Here is a 25453-nt window from a genome sequence, read left to right as displayed (position 1 = left end):
GAAATAAGATCTTTTGTGAGTTTTCAGCAAACAGATTTTAACAAATGTCACCCCACGAGCACCACTTGTGAAAAAGATTCTGCTATTAAATTAACAAAGCAGGAAGGAGAATAGACAGGACACTGCCAAACTCAGTCACTGCTGATGCCCCTCTTTCTCCATAACACTATGGTTCTAAATGACCAAGTCCAAGTTGTTATTCACAACTCTCCATATCTCTGCCCCACGCTCTCCACTCTTGCCCACCGTGCAGCCTTGATTTAGGCAGGCCAGCCTTTCTCAATGTCTCTGAAAATGCCACGCTCATACTTCTTTAAATACGGTTTCTTTTCTCTACCAGAATGCTTTCCTTATCCCCACTACCCACAGATTTGGACCAAGGCCAAATCAGATCCCACTTTCTCCCAGGACACCTTCCCCTACTACTTCAGCCTCTACTGATCAATCCCATCTCTAAAAATCCTATGAGGCTTATTATTTTGAAATATAAAGATCTGGTTACTAATGCCATTTCCTCTTCACAAGGTAATATGCAAATTTGCGAAGTCATCAAGGCAGGGAACAAAAGCCTTATACAGTGTTGTGTGTATGAGAAAATATTTAAAAAATACTTGATAACTTGGGTTGACTAGGGTGATGAGAAATAAAACCATCATCCCTATTTGTTGTCTGTAGCTTTTGTATATACCCTTCATTTTTCCTAAAAGTGTAAGACTGAAAGGACATAAATGATTAAACTATGGCAGATGGTAAATTAATCAGGAAAAATCTGGATAAATACAGGAAAGTATTAATGATAGAAATAAAACATAAATATTTTGAGCAGAATACCTTAAAAATAATCTGGAATATTTTCTAGGTATAGTTTTAGTCAATTTTCAGTCTAATGAAGGAATAATATGAGAGCAATGATTCCTTTTTAAATATTGGACTTTGCCCCCTTCAACCACTTATAGCCTCACAAAAAGTTTTCGTCATCAAATTTTTTTAATGCCCTTTTATTAACAGTATTAATTAATACAATGTGGAGCCCTGGTGGCGCAGTGGTTAAGAGCTACAGCTGCTAACCAAGAGGTCAACAGTTCAAATCCACCAGCCACTCCTTGGAAACTCTATAGGGCAGTTAGTTCTACTCTGTCCTAAAGAGTTGCTATGCATCAGAATCGACTCAATGACACTGGGTTTGGTCTTTGTTTTCTGTTTATGTACCATACACTGTTCTAAATATTTTACATATAACAACTCATTTAATCCTTAAATTGATGAGATAGGTACTATTATTATCCCTACTTTGCAAATAAGGAAGCTGAGGAACAGAGAGGTTAAGTGGCTTGTCCAAGATCACACAGCCAGTAAGTGGTGGATCCAAAATTTAAATCCAAGCAGTCTGACTCCAGAGTAACCAATGTCCCATATTGCCTCCCTGTATAAAAAGTGACTAGAAAATCCTCTATTCTTCTGAAATTGAAGAAATCTACTTGCAAACATATTTTAGTAATAATCCCTTTTTTTCCAAAAGAAAATGAAAGATTCTGACAATTTTCACACAGCTACATACAAAATAAATTTAAGCAAACCTTCAGCATGTTTCGTATTGTAACCTGATATTCTGGCCAGAACAGTCTGTATCCATCGTGCCAGGGTCAAAAGTTGATCAAGAGCTTCTGTGTTCTCACTGAAAAATGATATTTAAAAATTATTAAAGCCACGGGCACAAAGCCGTAACTGAAAAGTGGAATTTGTAGAGTCTTTCCTGGGAAACAAAGCAGTACAAAGAAAATTAGATTCCTCTAGATTAACGTTCTAGGTCATAGAAACACGTGTCTAAAAATGTAGCTTGAAAAAGGGGATTTAAAAGTTATAGAAATGTACAAGGAATAAGATATCACCCATATGCCCATCCCCTATAAGTAATACATGTCAGGAAATAGAATCACTATTGTAGGTGCTCGAGTCAAAACCTAGGTGTCATCATTGACTTCTCTGATTCCCTCACACCCTACACACTAAGTCACCAGCTAGTCTTGCAGGTTTTACCTTCTAAATAGATCTCGAGTTGACCACTTCTTTATACCTCCATCACTACCACCCTAGCCCAAGTCATTTCATCCCTTACCTGGACTACTTCAACAGACTCCTAAATGTCTGTCCTGCTTCTACTCCTGTATTTCATTATTATACACATATTCATCATACAGTAGCCAGAGTGATCTTTTAAAAATGTAAGTCAGATGATATCTCTCCCTGTTCAAAACATTCCAATGGTTTCCCTTCACACATAAAATAAAAACTCTAACTCCTAATCTTAGCCCACACACCCTTTTACGATCTGGTTCCTACTGCTACCTCCAACCTCATCTATCAGCCGGCCCCTTGCTCACTCCATCCAGTCATCCTGCCTTCCTGTGGCGCCTCACATTTGCTGACTGTGTTCCTACCTCAGGGCCTTTGCTTTGGATAGTGCCTGTGCTTATCTTCCTCCAGAGAGTGGCACTGCTTGCCCCTCACTTCATTCAGTCTCTGCTCCAAAGCCACCAGCTCAGAGAGGCCCCCGCCTGACCGTCCTAGCCACGCCCCTGGTGGGTCTCTAGGCACTGCCCCGCTGCTTTAGTTTTTTCACAGTATTTCTCACTGCTTGACACTTTGTGTTTGTTTGTTTATTTTTGGTCTTCCCTCCCTGAATGTACATTCCATAAGAGCAGGTACTTGATCCAGACAGTTATTAATGACAAAGGGAACCAAAAAGACTATAAAATAAATAGTCTTGAGTTAAAATATATAATGAACTTTGCCCAGAACTTACATATCTAGGCACAAATTTGATCTAAGAAATTTTCAGTTTTCATAAATAAAAGTGTACAATGATTAGTTATGCCCAATTTTCTTTTAAAAATACCAGCTTATTATTACTTTTGATAAAATTTTTATATACTCTTAACCTTAATAACTTGGATTACATTTATGTTGAGTTTCTGAAAAATGGGCACATACAAATATATACATATATATGTATATATATTCATACAGGTAAAGTGCCAAATAAAATATTATATATAATTATGCATTTCAGATCCTGAGTAACCAAAATTGTTACTATAAAAGTGTCTCAGGGTTCTATGGCCCAGTCTTAAAGGTCAATTTTCACACTTTAGAAAAGACTCCCCTTAAGTATCCAATTCTTAACGTTTTTAGGGAAGAAGGTGCTGCATATTCCCTTAGAGGTAATAATTCACGTTTAATAATCTGTATTTTAGGGAACCGCTGTGTAAAAACAGCTTGCTCATGCTAATAAGAAGTTGGAAGTCACTTTATTGCATTATGCCTTATGTTATCTTTGTCTTCATGTGTATGATTAGGGAAGGTTTTGGAGTCAGATCTGTGTTCAAATCCTGGTCCATCTTGAGACAAGTAAGTAAAACTATTCACAGTTTCCATTTCCTTACATTAAAATAGGAGTAACAGTACCTATTTCAGAAAAATACTGTGAGGATTGAATATGATAATGAGGCAAATGCCTGGTACAGTGCCTAGAACATATAAATTGCTCAATAAATACAAGCTACAGCTTTCTGACATCACCACCTTCCTATAAGATGACATTCCGTGCCCTAATATGGTACACATAAGACAATTTCCAAATCAGGTTTTTCCAGTGACACGGACTAGTAGCAGCAGAGCAACTTACTGACTGGTCAAACCTACTGTTATGAGGACATTTTAAAAGTGTGCTTATCAACAAAATAATTCTCGTTAGGGGAACTTAGGCCTATCATTATAAATTTAATTCAGTTTTAAAGAAACAGTAATAATAATAACTATAATAAATGAGAATGTGGTGCTTTGTCCTAAGAAAACAAAAACTAATTTGCTATTAAATTAATTTATAGATGATCAGAATGAAGTTCTAAATATTCACAGATATATGAAGAGTCGTGTTTTTATTTATTTTACAGTTAATATTTGTCAGTGTCTCTCAAAACTATAGCAGTTGGATCTTCAGAAAAATAACTAAATTTTAAAAGTACCTTTAAAGCTACCAAACTCCAAATCGCGACTCTGATGGTAGAAAAAGGCTACGTGAGAGGAATGAATCTGCTTCATATTTTTTCTCCTCCTGTGAATGCTAAGATAGATACCAGAGTTCCACTGCTTTAAATGGCTACTGGAAGATTCGTGCACAACATATTCATATAAATGAATATTCCAGTTTTCTTAGAGACCTAAAATTGGGACTTTTAAAACAAGTTTTTTTGAAGGATGATACAAGTGGTGAAATAAAAAAATATTAACTAAATAGTAAAAAAGAAACTAGTAATTTAACCAAAACAGAAACCAATATAAGGATTAAAGATATCTTTTTAAAAATTAATATAAACATAAATGGAAACATACCTATTTATCTTTTGAGGTTGCAAAGGGATAACTGGGATCACAGTATTGCACAGAGATTTGCAGAGAGGGCAAAGATATTCCCCACTCTCTAAGTCAAAGAGGTCAACGTGAATGCGCTGCTGGGAGCTCAGCTGTACGGCTTCAAAATACCTGCAGGATTAAAAACAACAATAAAACATAGGTCCCTTCTCATGTGTGGATGTATCTTTGCTCTAATCCAAATGAAAAGATCTTTAGAACCTACAGTGAAAAAATACTCAAGTTATAACTATTAAAGAAGAAACAGGCTGCCCATTCTTTTGAGGGCAAACTGAAAGACACATCAGGCAGATAAAAATTTAAAATAATTTTACTGGCTTATAACTCTTCTTCTGCCTCAACAGTATGGAGACACAGCACAGACACTATTTCCCTCAGCTTCCCACAACCAAGTGAAGCAGTGAGGGCTATTATAAGAAAATTAAATATTCTAATTCAATGCCAAAAGGTTAAACTCTATACAAAAGATACCTTAAGAATCACATTTCTGAGTTTTTATCTCTTCCAGAGGTATAACTGGAATTTCTTGTCCTATTCTATCTCAAAGTTATGGGTGGAGAGGAGTGAGATTTTTATAAACATTACTGCTTCTTTTACATGCGTACTAAGAGCAACTAGTTTGTGGAGGCAAGCACCAGGGAACAGTGAAAATTTTAAGTTAATAACTCTACACACCAACTTCTAAGGCTAATAATAACGTGTACCATGGAACCAGTAACCAGCTGCCGTCAAGTCAAATCCAACTCATGATAATCCCATGTGTGTCAGAGTAAAACTGTGCTCCACAGGGTTTTCGGTGGCTGATTTTCCAGAAGTAGACCACCAGCCTTCCTTCCCAGGCTCCTTTTGGTAGATTCGAACCTTTCAGTTAGCAGCCGAGCACATTAACAGTTTGCACCACCCAGGGACTCCATACCATGCAAAGAGAACTAGTAATTAAAACTGCTTCAATGATTCAAATAAGAAGGAAAGAAGACGACATAAGAAAACATGCCTTTTTGTGGCCTTTAGTGTACTTCCATGTTCCTAGTTTCTTTCAAGAATACGTCATAAGGACAACTTACTTCTGCCAGCACACTGCATGCATTACGTGACCACAGCTTCCTGTGTACGTTCCATATGCCAAGTCTGGATCCATGAAAAGTGGGTCCAGGGTTTCTGGTACAGGAAGAAAAAAATTAGAGGTGTTTATACATATCTCTCACAATCATTTAAAAAAAAAGGTTATCTGGTCTAAACTTTCTTAGGAATGTTCAAAAAGAGGGTCACAATATTATAATAGCAGAATATTTATTCTTAATAGGCAGTTAAATGAGGAAAATACAAAGCTAGACTCCCAGATATGATTCTAAAATTAATATTAACTAATGACAACTATCTTTGACTAGAATTTCTACTTTGAATAGTAGGTTTTAACTATACTATTCTGGTTCTTGTAGTCATTTTTGAAGATTCAACCACAATTTATTCTTTTAATTTTAAGAGTAATTTTACTGGATGATAATTTTAAGGAGCATAATCTAGTAAATAGGGGCACAGACTATGAGTTCGAATTCTGGTTTTGCCAATTACAGCTTGTGGCCTTAGTCGGGCAAGCTGCTAACTTCTTTGTCCCTCAGTTCCGTCATCTGTAAAATGGAGCTAATACTGGTCCCTAACTCACAGGGCTGTTGTTGTGAAGATTAAGTGAGAAAATACACGTAAAGCACTTAATCAGTGTCTGGCATGTCGTTAGGTATTCAATAAATGCTAGCTTTTATTATCATGATTGCTACTCCAAATGCACTTTAAAAATAAAGCAGGTAACTCCTGATGTGACATAAGAAGTACAAAACACTACCTAGTTAGTATTTTTGCCAAAGAAACACTTAACATGAATCTAATCACGAGGCAAGAATTAGACTAATCCACAATGTGAGACACTGTATGAGACAACTGTCCTGCACTCTTTAAAAAAGTTACTATTATAAAAAACAAACAAAAAGAGCAAGGGACTGTCCTAGGCTAAAATTTACTGGAAGAGACGTAACAACCAAAAGCAATGCATGAAACTTGTTTGGACCCTGAATGGGGAAAAAACAAGTCTACTTATAAAAGACATTTTGGGGATAGGTGAGGGATCTGAATAAGGATTTTCCAGAATGACTATTAATTGTCTTAAATGTAATAATGGTACAGTAGGTATAGAATACGCTGTCCTTATTTTTAGAAAATAAACATGGATATATTTAGAGATGGAATGGCATGATATATGCAACCTACTTTCAAATGGATCAGCAAAAAGAAACAGTAAGAGATAGATATACAGACAGTCAGACAGACAGAGCAAGCAATGTGGCCAAGTGATAAAAAAAATAAAGCAGCCAACACGGCATATAAAAACTGCGAGTCCACTTTATATACAGGTAAACTGTGATCTGACCAAATAAGACTAAATACAATCTCAACCCCAAACTTCTTTCAAATCATTTTTTTTCTGATTACATAAGTATGAAAACAAATGCTCAAAAAGATATTAATAGACAATACATACCCCCCGAGAGTTCTATGGGTTTTCCCCTGTGCTGGGTTAAGGCTGTGGATTTCTGGACACAGGCGGATAATACCATTGCATTGTTTTCTATTTTCACCTCTTGTTCTTCTTGGCAGAGGATGCATGTCAGCACCTCTTTTTCAGTCACGGATGGACCCCGTTTAGGACCCAGAGCAATCCTATAGTAGTCACTGACTGCTGGGGTGCTACCAAAAGAAACCAAGAGAAATGAGGACACATGTTTTGATCACTTGTTTATATATTTTGGTAGATTTTAAGTAACTACAGGGCAAGAACCTTAAAAATTAAAATAAAAAATTATATTTAGCAATATTAGCTTAAAATCTTCCCCCCGATCTTTCTAATTTTTATCAATTGATCTGCTTATTAGAAAATACACTGGGTACAAAATAAGCAGGCGACAAAACAGAATGTATATTATATTTAATTTAGTGTACCAAGGAGCTGAGTTGTCTGTTTTACCTGAATATAAAAATAATACATGCTTATTGAAGAAATTTTAGAAAACCTAGCAAAAGTATAAATGAAAATATAACAAACATTATACTCCCACAACCACTACTAAATCCCGTTATTTATTTTCTTCTAGTTGGCTTTCTATTTACACCACAGTTTCTTTTTTATATAATGAAGAGCTAATTACATATACAGGTTTACATCCTGCTTTATTCACTATATCTTAGCTATTTTCTCATGTCATTAAAATTTCTTCAGAAACATTTTTAAATGGCTACACAGTACTCTGCATATGTGCCATAATAGTTTGATCCATTCCCTGTTACTAGGCATTTAGGTTCTATTCTATTCGGACAGCTATTAAAACTAAAAAACTTCTACATTAATGACTTACAATTCTTAGGTCTACTCAATTTGTGTAATAGTAGTAATGTAACAATAGCAAACAGAGTGCTGATTATGATGCTAGACACTCCATTAAATACATTATGTAAACTCATTCATCACAGCAATCTTAGGAGGTGGACACTATTATTACCTCCATTTTCAGCAGAAGAAACTGAAGCTCAGAGATGGTAAGAGACTTGACCAGTGACTTGTAAGTAAGCGGCAGAGCCAGGATTTAACTCGGGGGAGCTGTCTCATAAGCCACTCTCTTAACTACTCCGCAATGTTGCCTCTAACTGAGCAAGAAGCTCCCGGAAACATTGTAGATCATTCAACAGATTGGAAATAAATGTTCACCATCAATGTAAACCAGTTCACACAGTAATACTATGTAGCTTTTAAAGGGTGGGTCTCAGGCCTGGTACCACCTCTGAGGAGGCTCCAGCAATACATAGGGGAGGCTTATATTTTGGTTCTTATAACAAGTAGGGGTGACTTCAGAAATTTAGTGGGTCAGTGCCACTATAATACTACATATGCAAGTAAAACAAAAGGCTGAATGACACTATGTAATTTCTGTGGTTACATATATTCACTTACTAGATTCCATCTGAAGAACTGTTTGCACAAAGAGGCACAAAGGTATTCACTGACAAGCTGTTTGTAATAAGGGAAAATGGAAACAACCCAAACGCCCAAAATCAGATAAATAAAATACTGTACATCCACACCATGGAGCGTTATGCAGCGGTCACAAAGAACAATGTAGAACTGACACTGTACATCTACACGGACTGACAGGAAACTTTTAAATGACACTGAGTGAAAAAGCAAGCTGCCGAAAAATACGTATCGTTAAATAAACCACTAAAAACCATTTTTTTGTGCATAAAGGTTCCTAACATAGCTTTACTGTGCAATTAAACCATTTATCAATATAAAATTATATTGAACAAGTACCTTAAAGCTTTTACTCTGACTTTTCTAGCTTAAAAATAGGGTAACTTCTCTTACTATAAAATGCATTTTGGGAAAGCATGATTTAAAGTATTTCATTTTTCCTCCAAAACACGGAGTTGCTCATTTTTTGGTTTAACTGTGTTTTACCTCTCTTCTTCCATAACAGAGTCTTCTTTGCCAGGCATTTCTGATGTGTTGTCATACATGAGTTTGTGAGTTTCAATGAAGTTTTTCTGTAAGGCAGACATCTGAGCCATGATCTTCTGGCGATGTAGCCTAGCAGCTTCTGCTTTCCTTTTTCGCTCTGCCTTTTCTTTATCATGAGTAATCTAGGTATTAAGAAACCACAAAAATTGGGCAAAATCCACTGTTAAAATTTATACATGCCAAGTCAATCACAAAAGTACAAATACTGTATGACACGACTATTATAAAAACTTAAGAAAAGCTTTATACACAGAAAGGAACAATCTTTTAAGATTACTAGGGATGGGAGGAGGGGTGAGAGGAAATCAATAACTAGATACTACATAAGTACTAACTTTGGTGAAGGGAAAGACAATACACAATATCTGGGAAGTCGGCACAACTTGACCAAGGCAAAGTCATAGACACTTCCTAGATACATCTAAACACCTTGAGAGACTGAGTTGCTGGGGCTGAGGGCTGGGGACTACGGTCTTGGGGGATGTCTAGGTCCACTGGCATAACATAGCTCATAAAGAAACTATTCTACATGCTACTTTGGGGAGTAGAGTCTAGGGTCTTAAAAGCTTTTAAGAGGCCATCAAAGATACATCTACTGGTGCCATCCCATTCAGAGCAAAGGAGAATGAACAAAACCAAAGACACAAGGAAAATATTAGCCAACGCCTAAAGGACCACATGAACCACAGCCTCCACCAGCAGCCTGAGCTCAGAAGAACTAGATGGTGCCTGGCTACCACCACCGACTGCTCTGACAGGGATCACAATAAAGGATCCGAGACAGAGTAGGAGAAAAATGTAGAACAAAATTCAAATTCACACACACACAAAAAAAGACCAGACTTACTGGTCTGACAGAGACTGGAGGAATCTCCGAAATTCTGGCCCCGGGACACTCTACTAAATCAGAACTGAAGCCACTCCCAAAGTTTACTTTTCAGCTAAAGATCAGACAGGCTTATAAAACAAACAATAACGCACGTGAGAAATGTGCTTCTTACTTCAATCAAGTACAAGAGACCTAACGGGCAACACCTGCTCAAAAGGAACGATGAGAAGGCAGGAAGGGAAAGGAAAACTGGACATATGGACATGAGGAACCCAGGGTGGAAAGGAAGAGTGCTGACACATTGTGGGGATTGCAACCAATGTCACAAAACAATCTGTGTATAAATTTTTGAATGAGAAATTAATTTGTGCTGTAAACTTTCACATAGAGTCAAAAAAAATTATATATTCTGTTCAGTCAGAATTTCCCACAGTGAGATTCTGATAAAATTTGATTAGCCCACAAGTCAAATTAGCATTAGAGGCTACATAATATCATACAATTAACTGCTCATTTGGTTATTTCAAAAGTATAAAGTAAAAGGCCAGATACCTTAAATATCTAGTAAACTTCCTTTATACTCAATGTAGGTACATTAAAAAGTAACACTACGTAAAACCAAATTTTGAAATCGTTTGTCAATTAATCATTGACAGTTGATCAATTTAAAGCAACTTGCTGTCTAACAGTTACTACTAAATGTGCTGTTAAGACTGAGAAATTTAACAATATTATTGAGATGTATTTGGTGCCTTTTTATTTTCCATTCTAACTTAAGTTCAGTGATTTTCTCTTAGGAAGGACATTTAATAACCACAAGTAATAATTTCTAATAATTTTATGATTACAATCATAAACACCTGATTCATTATAGTACAGAAATTCATAACCTAAATATTAACTGCATTTCATTAAATCTAAGATGTTCATTACCTTACATTCCACTAAGAATGCTACTTAAACTATGAGAAGCCATTGATTTTAAGACACAAAACCAATTTCAAAGACATTTAAATATTTTAAAAATTAATGAAATGTGGGATTTCCAATGGAGGTCCACTGTACCTCAATTTCATCTGCTTTTGTAGAATACGTAAATGTAAATAACTATCTGTCAAGTACCACTAATCCCTGTGACACGGAACCATAGTGAACAAAAGGGAAAGGGCAGATCCTATGTACTTTACAACAAACAGGTTTCTCCTAACAAAAAGAAGCAGCTCTCTTATACCTGTAAAGTTCAAAGACAGAGGATGAATATCACTATTATTATATCATTATTACCTCATCACTCTTAATAGATTCTGATCCTGATGTAGTTGCTACAATTAAACAAGATTTCTCTCTCAATCGCTTGACCGTGTCAAACATCTGTGAAAAGAAAATGAAATGCTCAGAGAAGATTTGGTTAGATTGACCAGGAAGAGAAAAATCCATTAATCTGATTTTGTCACCACTTCCCTGATCAAATCTCTGACTTAAACTACTTCAGTGTATGGGGAGAAAAAGTAACCCTGGCTGTGACAAACACCCTCCCTAGTTGGTCAGCAGTGCTGCTGAGGAGGAGGTCAATGGGAGCACCTCAGCTGACTGAGTCTACAGTTAGGAGCACGTGGATACTGACAGAGGGTGGTGCACAGGCAGTCAGCTACAAACACCTTCATCAAATGGTGGTGTTTGTCAAGGAAAAAAGCTACAACTCATCATTCAAAGGCTTCTGAAGATATACTGGTACATTAAAATGGCAATGAAAAATTTCAAAATATAGAAAGGGAAAATTTTAAGACAAATAAACCTAATTTTGAGAACTGTTTGAAACATTTTGTAATAATGAAGAATATTTCTGTTTTAGAGAGATTTGCCAGAAGGGAAAAATGCCTTAGTCCAGAGTTCACTTGCCTGAAACATTTTTAAAAATTTAAGGTAACATTTTTCGTGCAAAGAACATGAAGACAAAGATACAAAATGGACAGTGTTTTCAGTCCCTACTCCCTGCTTTCAGTCCCTCCCCAAGAGGCAACTATTGCTAAAGATTATAAAAACTTCTTCCTAGGAAAACAAAAAGATCATATGTAAATAAAATAAATTAAACTATGAGAAGTCTTGATTTTAAGACTTAACTCAATTTCAAAGATATTAAAATATTTTAAAAATTAATGAAAGATGGGGTTTCCAGTGCACCTCCACCACACATCAATTTCCTCTGCTTTTGTAAAATACATAAATGTGAATAACTGTCAAGTCCCACTCATCCCTATGATATATAACCATAACTTTATAGTCATGTTTATATATATTCACACTGACGTATATTATCATAGTAGGATAAAAGAAATCCTACTATACAGTAATACTCTTTCATACCTCCCTTTTTCAATTAATCATATATCTTGGGAGATCTTTCCACATCATTTTTTTTTTTTTTTTAACAAACGCCAAGGCTTCAGCAATAGAATGGTACAGCCACAAAGCTTATTTGTACTATGAAGGAACTTCAGTCTCATGCAGAAAAATCTCCTGCAAGGAACACTTACAACACAGCTTTATATTAAGTCTTTGAGTAATTACTTAATGTTTGTGAGAGCAGACACTTATGTATGTTTTCGATATATTCTGGTGATCAATTCTGGTATCCTAGTAATAGAAAGTAAATCTATTATCAGATATTGTGCCTATAGGATATAAAATAGCTCAATTTATTTTCCTCATAAAGGTAGAATAATTACATACTTCTGTTTGTTTTATTTTTTAAATGATTATATTTAAACATTGTGTCTATAGGATACGAAATAGCTCAATTTATTTTCCTCACAAAGGTAGAATAATTATGTGCTTCTGTTTCTGTTTTATTTTTTAAATGACTAAATTTAACACAAACACTAAGTATTCATAAAATCTACTGCAACAGGAACTTGAATAATAATTAACATTATTATCTTATAGTTGCATATCCTATCACACCAAGTTTGCTTAAGGAGTCTTTCTGATTAAGTAGTAAAAGAGCTGACCTCTTGATGTATAAATCAGTACCATGAAATCCACTTGGTAAGAATGTAGAAAAATCATCACTACATACATTCTGATTATCAAAACAGTACCTACTGAAAATGTCAGAGAATTTTAATGAACACAGTGAGTAGGGAAGCTCCATAACCCCGGTTTTATGTTTCTATATAGAGGTTTTTCCATTAAAGTAGCATCCCTGGACTCTCCGACTAACCACCAATTCACTTCTCTCCAGAGGCACTGCCATCCACGCAATAGTTCAAGCTCAAAGTCATCTCTGATTCCTGGATTTCCCACATCCCTTCCGTCAAATCTATCAGCAAGTCCTATAGGCTCTATCTTCAAAGTACACCTAAATCAGTCCAGCTTCTTGCCATCTGCGTCCCAGCCTCAGTCATGCTCATCTCTCACTGCGATTACTGCAAGTTTCCAGGCTCTCACTCCTGTCCCCTACAGGCCATTTACCACACAGCAGCCAGTGATTTTCCAAAAATACAGATCAGATCGTGTCACTTAAAATTCTTCAGTGGTTTCCCTCTGTCCTCCAAATAAAATCCAGACACTTCACTCTGACCTACAAGGTCCTTCCGGCCTCATCGCCTACCTTTCTCTCTCTCCCTCATTACGTTTCAGTCACAATGGCCTTCTTTCTGGCCACCTTTGAGTTTTTGCACCTGCTGTTCCCTCTTCCTCGAAGGCCTTTCCAGATTCCCGTGAGAGTGTCTCCATGTCACTCAGGTCTCAGCTCAAATGTCACCTCCTGAGAGACCATCTCTGATTAACCATCTAAAGTAACCCTCCTTGTATTATCCTGATATTCTCTTATTTATTTGTTTATTGTCAGTATCTCAACTAGAACGTATCTCCTTGTCCTTCTTGTTCAGAGTGTAGAAGTGATCACGTCATTCAATACATATTTGGTTGAATAATGACACAAATGAATAAATTCTACCTTATTTAAAAAAAAAAACCTCCGCAGGAACAGAAAAAATGTAGAAGATGAGCAGTAAATGATGAAATGGTGAAAACCAGTTGTAAATGGCTTTACAATGGAATATGCCAGTTTCATTTTAGAGACAAGCAAAGGACTCCTAAGTATTTAAGCCATGACAGGATCAGTTTACTTCTCTGGTTTACCTGGAGTATCCATGTTATCATGTCCTTTTGGCCTTCCAACTGGGGAATTCCTTTGAGTTTTTCCAAAAGCATTTGTATATTCTGAGCATTCATGGCTGAACTTCCCAATCCTTTTTTGAAATGCAGAAATGACAGACCGAAAGTAAATATATATCTTCATAATTATGTACAAAACCTCTTCCTGTTGCCATCAATTCCGACTCACAGCGACTATACGGGACAGAGTAGAACTCCCCACAGGGTTTCCAAGGTTGTAATCTTTATGGATATATCTTGCACCACCACTACGTGAAAGCTACTCCTAATGATCCGTCTCTCACTTTTCCTCCACCCAGCTCACAATCTAATATAGAGAAACAAAGCTGCCCAGAGTATGGACGTGGGAGGTTTATGATGTCTTCAGAGATTTAAAAAGTATAGCATGTAAATAGAAAGCGAGGTGCTTTTCTCTCGACTATTCATGTTATCATCAATGTCCTTGGAATGTGTTTTGAAAAAAATTATCAACTATGAGCGTTTAAAATTAATCTAAACCTATCCTTTTCTTCTACGTTGAAAACAATGTAAAACAAACTCTTTAACATTCATTTAGACTCTGCAGTCATTTTCACCTCAGAAACATTCTTCTGCAGATGGATCAGTGAATGTTACCGCTGATGCTACAGCAAACGTTTGGTAATACTGAGACAAGGAATGAAAGTGAGAAACAAACAATGTATGTGGCCAAAAAAGGAGACCACACAGTAGGTAGGGGATTAAAAAATATGTTTGTGTAGTGGAAAACATTAGTTAAAAACTAAAAATGCTAGGAAAAGATAGTTTAAGGGATTTGTACATTTTAAGGATTGATAGATTAAAACCTGAAAGAGCTAAACTTATTTTTTCTCCAAATTTTTTTTTTTAGTTGTACTTTAGATGAAGGTTTACAGAACAAATTGGTTTCTCATCAAACAGTACACACATTGTTCTACAATACTGGTTAACAACCCCACGACATGTCAACATTTTCCATTCTCAACCTTAGGTTCCCTATTACCAGCTTTCCTGTTCCCTCCTGCCTTCCAGTCCCTGCCCCAGGGCTCGTGCGTCCCTTTAGTCTTGTTGTTTCATGGGCCTGTTCAATCTTTGGCTGAAGGGTGAACTTCAGGAGTGGCTTCGTTACTGAGCTGAAAGGGTGTCCAGGGGCCACACTCTCAGGGTTTCTCCAGTCTCTGTAAGGCCAGCAAGTCTGGTCTTTCTGAGTTAGAATTTTGTTCTACATTTATCTCCACCTCTGTCTGGGGACCCTCTACTGTGATCCCTGTCAGAGCAGTCAGTAGTGGTAGCTGGGCACCACCACGTTGTACTGGACTCAGTCTGGCGGAGGCCATGGCAGGTGTGGTCCATTAGTCCTTTGGACTAATCTTCCCCTTGTATCTTTAGTTTTCTGCATTCTTCCTTGCTCCCGAAGGGGTGAGACCAATGGAGTATTCTAGATGGCCACTCACTGGCTTTTAAGACCCCAGATGCTACTCACCAAAGTAGACTGTACAACATTTTCTTCACAAACTATGTTACGCCAATTGAGCTAGATGTTCCCCAAGGTCATGGTCCCCAAAGCCCTCAGCCCAGCAATTCCATCCCTCAGGGAGTCTGGATGTGTCTATGGAGCTATCATGACCTTGCCTTGTACAGGCTGTGCAGGCTTCCCCAGTACTGTGTACTGTCTTACCTTTCATCAAAGTTTCCACTTATCTATTGTCTATTAAATGTTTTTCTATCCCCGCCCCTCCTCTCCCTCATAACCATCAGATTGTTTCTTTTTGTGTGTAAGCCTTTTCATGAGTTTTTACAGTAGTGGTCTCATATAATATCTGCCCTTTTGTGATTGATTTATTTCAGTCAGCATAATGCCCTCCAGATTCGTCCACGTTATGAAATGCTTCACAGATTCATCATTGTTCTTTATCGTTGCATAGTACTCCACTGTGCGTATGTACCACAGTTTGCTTATCCACTCATCTGTTGATGAGCATCTACGTTGTTTCCATCTTTTTGCTACTGTGAACAATGCTGGAATGAACATGGGTGTGCATATGTCTATTCAAGTGACAACTCTTATTTCTCTAAGATATATTCCTAGGAGTGGGATTGCTGGATCATATGGTATTTCTATTTCTAGCTTTCTAAGGAAGCGCCATACCGTTTTCCTGAATGGCTGTATCACGTTGCATTCCCACCAGCAGCGCATAAGAGTTCTAATCTCCCCCCGCAGCCTCTCCAACATTTGTTATTTCCTGCTTTATTGATTCCTGCCAGTAATACCAGTGTGAGATGGTATCTCATTGTGGTTTTGATTTGCATTTCTCTAAGGCTAGAGGTCATGAGCATTTCCTCCTGTGTCTGTTGGCTGCTTGAAAGTCTTCCCTGGTGCAGTGTCTGTTCATTTCCTCTGCTCATTTTTTTAATCGGACTATTTGTCTTTTTATTGTAGAGGTGTTGGATTTTCTCGTAGATTTTAGAGATTAGACCTTTGTCTGCTTTGTAATAGCCAAAAGTTTTTTCCCAGTCTGCAGGTACTCTTTTTACTCTTTTAGTAAAGTCTTTTGATGAGCATTTAATTTTTAGAAAATCTCAGCTATCCAGCTTATCCTCTGGAGCTTATGTGTTGGTTGTGGTTTGTATCCTGTTAATGCCGTGTGTTAAGGCCTCTAGCGTTGATCCTATTTTTTCTTCTATGAACTTCCTGGTTTTTGGCTTTATATTCAGGTCTTTGATCCATTTTGAAATTAGTTTTCGTATGTGGTGTGAGGTATGGGTCCTGTTTCATTTTTTTTGCAGATGGACATCCAGTTTTGCCAGCTCCATTTCTTAAAAAGACTGTCTTTCCCCCATTTGATGGACTTTGGGCCCTTGTCAAAGATCAGGTGATCACAGGTGGATGGATTTATACCTGGTTTCTCAATTCTGTTCCATTGGTCAATAGATCTGTTGTACCAGTACCAGGCTATTTTGACTACTGTAGCTGTATAGCTGGTTCTGAGGTCAGATAGTGTGAGTCCTCCTACTTTATTCTTCTTCTTCAATAGTGCTTTATCTGGGGCTTCTTCCCTTTCCATATAAAGTTAATGACATGTTTTTCCATCTCTTTAAAGAATCTTGTTGGTATCTGGATCAGTACTGCATCGTATTTGTAAATTTGTTATCTTCACAATGTTGAGTCTACGTATCCATAAGCATGGTACGTTTTTCCATTTATGTAGATCTCTTTTGCTTTCTTGTAGTAATATTTTGTAGTTTTCTTTGCACAGGTCTTTTACATCCCTGGTTAGATTTATTCCCAAGTATTTTCTTTTTTTAGGGGCTATTACAAATGGTATTGTTTTCCTGATTTCCTTGTCATCGTTCTCTTTACTGGTGTATAGGAATCCAACTGATTTTTGTATGTTGACCTTGTATCCTGCTACTCTGTTGAATCTTTCTATTAGTTCTTGTAGTTTTCTCAGGGAGTCTTTTGGGTTTTCTATGTATAATAATCATATCATCAGTAAATAGGGACAGTTTAACTTCTTCATAACCAATTTGGATGCTCTTTATTTCTGTTTCTTGCCTTATTGCTCCAGCTAAGACTTCCAACACAATGTTACATAGGAGTGGTGATAAAGGGCATCCTTGTCTTGTTCCTGTTCTCAAAGGGAATGTTTTTAGGCTCTTCCCATTAAGAATGATGTTGTTGCTGTTGGTTCTCCATATATGTCCTTTATTATGTTAAGAAATTTTCCTTCTATACCTATCTTACTTAGAGTTTTTATCAGGAATGGGTGTTCAACTTTGTTGAATGCCTTTTCTCTGTTGATTGAGATGATCACGTGATTTGTTTCTTTCTTTTATGTGGTGGATTAAGTTGATTGATTTTCTAATGTTGAACCATCTTTGCATACCTGGTATGAATCCTACTTGGTCGTGCTATGTTAATTTTTTGATATGATGTTGAATTCTATTGGCTAGAATTTTGTTGAGAATTTTTTCATCTATATTCATGAGAGATACTGTCGGTAATTTCCTTTTTTTGTGGTGCCTTTGCCTGGTTTTGGTGTCAGGTTATGCTGGCTTCATAGAATGAATTCAGAAGTATCACTTCCTTTTCTGTGTTCTGAAATAGTTTGAGTAGTACTGGTGTAAAGCTCTCTGAATGTTTGGTAGAATTCTCCAGTAAAGCCATCTGTGCCAGGGTCTTTTTTTTTGTTGGGAGTTTTTTTTTTTATTACCTTTTCAAGCTCTTCTCTTGTTATGGGTCTGTTCAGATTTTCAACATCATTTTGTGTTAGTTTGGGTGGGTACTGTGTTTCTAGAAATTTGTCCATTTCCTCTAGATTTTCAAATTTGTTCTAGTATAGTTTTTCATAATATTCTGTTATGATCCTTTTGCATTTCAGTTGGGCCTGTTGTAATGTCCCCCGTTTAATTTCTTATTTGGGTTATTTGAGTCCTCTCCTGTTTTTCTTTTGTCAGTTTGGCTAGTGGTTTGTTGATTTTGTTGATCCTTTCGAAGAACTAACTTTTGGTTTTGTTGATTATCTTTCTATTGTTTTTCTATTCTCTATTTCATTTATTTCTGCTCTGATCTTTATTATTTCCTTTCTTCTGGTGGGTATGGGCTTCTTTTGCAGTTCTCTTTCTATATGTTCAAGTTGAGTAGCTAATGTTTTGATTTTGTCCCTTTCTTCTTTTTAAATGTGTGCATCTATTGCTATAAATTGACCTCTGAGGACGGCCTTTGGTGTATCCCAAATGTTTTGGTATGATGCGTTTTCATTTTCATTTGATTCTAGGAATTTTTTTATTCCATCTTCGATGTCTTCTATTACCCAGTGGTTTTTAAGCAGGGCGTTATTCAGTTACCATGCAATTGATTTTTTTCCCTTACTCTTCCTGTTGTTAATTTCTACTTTGATGGCATTGTGGTCAGAAAAGATACTCTGTATTATCTCAAAGTTTTGGATTTTGTTGAGGGTTGCACTGTGGCCTAAGATGTTGTCTATTCTGGAGAACCTTTTATGTGCGTTGGAAAAGAATGTGTACTTTGCAGCTGTTGGGTGGAGTGTTCTATATATGTCTATGAGGTCAAGTTGGCTGACTGTGCTCTTTAGCTCTTCTGTATCTTTGTTGAGATTCTTTCTGGATATTCTGTCCTTTACCAAGAGTGGTGTGTTGAAGTCTCCACTATTATTGTGGAACTGTCAATTTCTCTTGTCAGTACCGTTAGAGTTTGTTTTATGTATTTTGGAGCCCTGTCATTGGGTGCGTAGATGTTTATTATGGTTAAGTCTTCATGATGGATGTCCCTTTAATCATTATATAGTGCCCTTCTTTCTCTTTTACAGTGGATTTTGTTTTAAAGTCTATTTTATCTGGCATTAGTATTGCCACTCCTGCTCCTTTCGGTAGTTATTTGCTTGATTTATTTTTTCCATCCTTTGATTTTTGATAAATTTACATCTTTGTTTCTAAGGTGTATCTCTTGTCGACAGCATATTGATGGTGTCTTAGTCATCTAGTGCTGCTATAACAGAAATACCACAAGTGGATGGCTTTAACAAAGAAAAGTTTATTTTCTCACAGTAAAATAGACTAAAAGTCTGAATTCAGGGTGTCAGTTCCAGGGGAAACCTTTCTCTCTCTGTTGGCTCTAGAGGAAGGTCCTTGTCCTCAATCTTCCCCTGGTTGAGCAGCTTCTCAGGCGCAGGGACCCCAGGTCCAAAGGATGCGCTCTGCTCCTGGTGCTGCTTTCTTGGTGGTATGAGGTCCCCAACCCTCTGCTTGCTTCTCTTTCCTTTTATCTCCTAAGAGAAAAAAGGTGGTGCAGGCCACAGCCCAGGGAAATTCCCTTTACATTGGATCAGGAGGTGACCTGAGTAAGGGTGGTGTTACAATCCCACCCTAATCCTCTTAATATAAAATTACAACAACAAAATGGAGGACAACTACACAATACTGGGAATCATGGCCTAACCAAATTGATACACACATTTTTGGGGGGACATAATTCAATCCATGACAGATGGATTCTGTTTTTTTATTCATTCTCTCACTCTGTGTCTCTTTATGGGTACATTTAGGCCATCTACATTCAGTGCAATTATTGATAGGTGTGAGTTTATTGCTGTCATTTTGCAGTGCTTATCTTTTGTGGTGCTAACATTTTATTTGTTCCTCTTACTATGCTGAGTTCCTTTTGTTTGTGGATTTCTTTTTCATTTCTTTTGTTTTTATTGAGACTTTATGTTTTCTTCTTTATTTTGATGAGTAGGTTTGTTAACTTTCTTTGTGGTTACCTTGAAATTTACCCTTATCTTCCTAGGTTTGAACCAGTCTATTATTACTTGGTATCACCTTGCCTTCCTCTCCATTAGAAAGTTCTATACCTACACCATTTATTCCCTCTTTTATTGTTCTGACATTCTTGTCATTTACAGATTAACCTCTCTGGTTCCCTCTTGCAATTCTTTTGGTTTGGGATAGTCCTTGAGAGTTCATTTCCTACATTGATATCTGGCTGGTACAACCTTGCGTCCTAGATTCAGGTTATGGTCTGATTTTGTTTGTTCTCAGACAGAAGGACTCCTTTTAAAAATTCTTGTAGGTTTCGTTTGGTTTTTACATATTCCCTTAAGTTCTATTTATCTGGAAATATCCTAATTTCACCATCATATCTGAGGGGAAGTTTTGCAGGATGGTTGGCAGTTTTTTTCTTTCAAGGTTTTATATATGTCACCCCATTGCCTTCTTGCCTGCATGGTTTCTGCCAAGTAATCAGAGCTTAGTCTTATTGTTTCTCCTTTGTATGTGACTTTTTGCTTTCCTTGAGCTTCTCTCAGGATGTTTTCTTTGTCTTTGGTTTTAGTGAGTGTGGTTATGATATGCCTTGGAGTTTCTCATTTGGGGTCTATCCTATATGGGGTTCGTTGAGCTTCTTGGATGGTTAGCTTTTCATCATTCATGATATCAGGGAAGTTTTCTGTCAGCAATTCTTCAATGATCCTCTCTGTGTTTTCCATTTTCTCTCCCTGTTCTGGAACTTCTATCACTCACAAATTTTTGCTTTTGATTGTACCCCACATAATTCTCACGGTTTCCTCATTTTTCTTCACTCTTTTTTCTGATTTTTTCCTCAAACAGAGTTGTATCTGAGTGTTTGTCTTCAATTTCACTGATCCTGTCTTCTATCATTTCAAAGCTGCTCCTCAGCCCTTCTCTGACACTATCCATTTCTGAAATCTTATCTTTTGGATTTCTAACTGTTGTTTTTGTATGATTTTTAGTTGTGAATTTATTCTGGCATTTTGATCCTGTATTATTTTCCTGAATTCTTCCATTTGTCTGTATTTTCCATGAATTTGTCTGCCTCTTTCATAAATTAATCTATTTTTTCCTCATTTTTATCTGCTTTTTGCTTCAACTCTTGGATAGCTCTGAATATTAGAGATTTGAATTCCCTGTCAGGTAGTTCTAATGCCTTTTCTTCTACTGGAAAATCATCTGGTGTTTTATTTTGGACATCTACTGGAACCATCCTGTCCTGCTTTTTTTATATATTTTGATATTGTCTGCTGTCTTCGGGACATTGAGTAGTTATTTTCTTCATTTCTTGATTGCAGATTTGTTTGTTTGTTGGTTTTATTGGTTATGTCTGAGCAGGCGGGATGTGCGTTCTTTTTCATTTGCTCGTCTGTAGTTGTGATCCTTTTCACCTCCTTGTCTAATGGGCAGGGCCAGTCACTCAGCTATGGTGCAGCAGGGCAGGAGCTGAAGGAAAGGCACTAGGATGGGTCATCTGTGACATGTACTAGGGGCGACAGGGCAGGCCAGGAATTAGTGCTGGGCATGACTTAGTCCATGCCTGTGCTTTTTTTGTGCTATTTGGAGGTGTGATGTTCAGCACACAGTGCAGGTAGGCAGGAAAGGGCAGGGAGGTTGTGATGTATGGAGCTAATACGAATATAGGAAAGAGGAGAAAGAAACAGGACCCAAAAACAAACAAAGAAAAAAAAGAGTGCAAAGGGAGCTTGCTGTTGCAGTGGAGAGATAAGAAACCAAAAGAAAAGAGTTAAACTTTTGATTACATGTTGGTAATAAACTAAAATTTCTGAAAAATGATACTGAAACATACTTGAAGCCTTATGGTAAAAGTCAAATGTCACTTCTTCTTCAGGAGCTTTTTGAAGTTGTTGCTGCTCTTCTAGTAAGCCCAATGCCAGAATATGAAATGCCTGAAAAAGAAAAATATGAAAAGATCTTTAAAATTGCACCTTTTTAGGAAAATATATTTTAAACTGAGATATAAAATTAAGTAATGTGATACAAATAAAAATGGGGACACAAGCAGTTCATAGAAGAAATGATGAAAACAAAAAAGGAAAGATTTTAAACTTCACAATTAAAGAAATGGAGACTATAACAAAAAAAAAAACTATTTTCACTTATTAGAGTAGCAAAAATTTTGAAGTTTAGTAACACAGGCATGGCAAAGGCTTTAGGGAGCAGGATCTTTTCACCACACTGGTGATGGGAAAGAAAACTGGTATATCACTTTTAGAGGCCAATTTGACAATACCTATCAAACGTGTAAAGGTATAGATCCAGTGCTAGGAATTGGTATGATAGATTTAAGAATGCAAAAATATTTGTTCAAGGATGTTCATTTTAGTGTTCTTTGCTATAGCAAAGACCTAAGAACAACCTGAATGTTTATTAGTAGGAGACTGGTAAAATGCACTATGCTAAATCCATACATGGAATATGCAGCCATCAAGAACAATGTGCCAATGTGGAATGACCTCCAGACACATGAAACCTCCAGCAGTGCTTATCTCCTAGCGAGGACCCTGGGAGGAGGGGAAGAAATTGTAACTTTTTATTTAAAATATGTCCTTATGGTTTGAATTTTTTTTACTGAATGTATCACTTTTATAACAAAATTGAGATACATGTACATCATGGCACTATCCACAGCTTTGCATAATGACAATACCCAGGAAAAAAGGAAATTTATTTAGGCAAGTACTAAATAAATATTCAGTTAGAGCTACCACAATGTGTCTTAGGTAATTTATCTATAACAACACCAAGAAAAAGAAGCTGCTCCCACCTAATGAGCTAATTCTCAAAACAACTCTATGTAATAATTACACTTAAGCCCATTTTACCAATGAGGAAATTATTACTTGCTCCAAAATAGAACGTGGGGGAACCCAGGATTCAAGCCTAACCCTGTCTACCTTCAAAACCTGTATTATATTGATCCTCATAAACAAACACAAAAAAACTGTCGTCATTAAGTCGATTCTGATTCACAGCAACCCTACAGGACACAGTATAACTGCCTCATAGGGTTTCCAAGGAGTGGCTGGTAGAGTCAAACAGTAGACCTTTTGGTTAGCAGCTGAGGTCTTAACCACTGAGCCACCAACGCCTCTCCCTCATAACACATGTGAAATAAAAAAATACAAAAAAATCACAATGTAATAATGACATGCCAATTTATTATCAGAATGAGCAGGTCTTTTTTTGGCTTTTTTAAAAATATAAATTTTTCCCAAGAGCAAGGGCATTAAAAACATGAGACTTGGTCACTAGAGAAATTTATACCATGTCAAAGCAATTTTTAACGACCTCTAGAGGTCTCAGGTACTCTAGATGTAGCTCTGACTGAAGTTAGAAAGCTGTACCAGGGAACTTCTCCAGATCCCTAAAAACTCTAGGACTCAAAATAGAGGAAATATTCCAGGTATACATACCATTTGGAGCATCCCTTCAGTCCACAAGTTAGATTCTGTGTCTACTGCCCGCTCAAATATGGTCCTGAGAATATACATCATGATATCACAGTTGAGCAGATTAACGACTTTGCTGAAAGCAGGGCAGAACTCAGGAGGTGGTGGTGGTGGCAAAGCTGTGGGAGAGGGGGTGTAGGTAATGAAAGAAGAGACAACATGTGGATGTTTTTTATTTCTGTTATCCTACTACACACTAAACTGCAAATGCGAAACCCACAGAGTACATGCAAAACGATACACCATTTTTGCTATTTTTGTTGTTGTTAGGTGCCATTGAGTTGGTCCCAACTCATACCAACCTCACATACAACGAAATGAAACACTGCCTGGTCCTGTGCTATCCTCACAACTGTTGCTATGCTTGAGCCATTGTTGCAGCCATGCTGTCAATCCATCTCGTTGAGGGTCTTCCTCTTTTCCGCTGACCCTGTATTTTACCAAGCATGGTATTGTTCTCCAGGGATTGATCCCTATTGATAATATGTCCAAAGTATGTGAGACACGGTCTCACTACCCTTGCTTCTAAAGAGCATTCTGGCTGCACTTCTTCCAAGACAGACTTGTTCTTTCTTTTGGCTGTCCATGATATATTCAATATTCTTCGCCAACACCACAATTCAAAGGAATCAATTCTCCTTTGGTCTTCCTTATTCGCTGTCCAGCTTTCACAGAAATATGTGGCAACTGAAAATACCATGGCTTGGGTCAGGTGCACAATAGTCCTCAAGGTGACCTCTTTTTCTTTCAACACTTGAAAGAGGTCCTTTACAGCTGATTTATCCAATGCAATGCATCTTTTGATTTCTTGACTGCTGCTTCCATGGGTGTTGATTGTGAACCTAAGTAAAAGGAAATTCTTGACAACCTCAGTCTTTTTTTAGTTTATCAGGATGTTGTTGCTTATTAGTCCAGTTGTGAGGATTCTTATTTTCTTTATGTTGAGGTGTAATCCGTACTGAAGGCTGTGGTCTTGGATCTTCATCAGTAAGCGCTTCTAGTCCTCTTCACTTTCAGCAAGCAAGGTTCTATCATCTGCATAACGCATTTTTTTATTGTGCTTTCAGTGAAAGTTTACAAATCAAGTCAGTCTCTCCTACAAAAACTTACACACACCTTGCTATATACTCCTAGTTACTCTCCCCGTAATGAGACAACACACGCCATCTCTTCACCGTGTATTTCCATGTCAATTTAGCCAGCTTCTGTCCCCCTTGGCCTTCGTATCTCCCCTCCAGACAGGAGCTGCCCACCTAAAATCATGTGTTTACTTGATCCAAGAGGATCACTCCTCACTGGTATCATTTTCTATCTTCTACTCCAGTCTAATCCCTGTCTGAAGAGTTGGCTTTGGGAATGGTTCCTGTCTTGGACTAACAGAAGGTCTGGGGACCATGACCTCCAGGGTCCTTCTAGTCTCAGTCAGACTCATTAAGTCTAATCTTTTCATGAGAATTTGGGGTCTGCATCCCACTGTTCTGCTCCTTCAGGGTTTCTCTGTGGTGTTCCCTGTCATGGCAGTCATCGGTTGTAGCAGGGCACCATCTAGTTCTTCTGGTCTCAGGCTGATGTAGTCTCTGATTTATGTGGCCCTTTCTGTCTCTTGGACTCATAATTACCCTGTGACTTTGGTGTTCTTCATTCTCCTCTGCTCCAGGTGGGCTGAGACCAATT

At 37.3% G+C, this 25453-nt stretch overlaps 1 protein-coding gene across 5 annotated transcripts in view; it reads right to left on the bottom strand.

Moving 5' to 3' along the window:
* Positions 1-25453, bottom strand: part of UBR1 (ubiquitin protein ligase E3 component n-recognin 1) — a 155548-nt gene that overhangs the window by 29398 nt on the left and 100697 nt on the right. For all 5 annotated transcript variants that reach the window (XR_010323102.1, XM_064292073.1, XM_003418686.4 and 2 more), the window contains 9 exons: positions 23744-23898; positions 22117-22216; positions 13968-14077; positions 11109-11195; positions 8936-9117; positions 6965-7170; positions 5496-5589; positions 4393-4542; positions 1578-1675 (listed from right to left, as the gene is read on the bottom strand). Coding sequence is in view for 4 of the 5 variants with exons in the window: in XM_064292073.1 (XP_064148143.1) it covers positions 1578-1675; positions 4393-4542; positions 5496-5589; positions 6965-7170; positions 8936-9117; positions 11109-11195; positions 13968-14077; positions 22117-22216; positions 23744-23898 (1182 nt within the window). In the remaining variant the exon portion in view is untranslated. The remainder of the gene's footprint in view (positions 1-1577; positions 1676-4392; positions 4543-5495; positions 5590-6964; positions 7171-8935; positions 9118-11108; positions 11196-13967; positions 14078-22116; positions 22217-23743; positions 23899-25453) is intronic.

The sequence above is a fragment of the Loxodonta africana genome, chromosome 10 (genome assembly GCF_030014295.1).
Source record: "Loxodonta africana isolate mLoxAfr1 chromosome 10, mLoxAfr1.hap2, whole genome shotgun sequence".
NCBI lineage: Eukaryota > Metazoa > Chordata > Mammalia > Proboscidea > Elephantidae > Loxodonta > Loxodonta africana.
The sequence above is the reverse complement of the archived record's forward strand: the minus strand, read 5'-3'. Positions and strand labels throughout refer to the sequence as shown.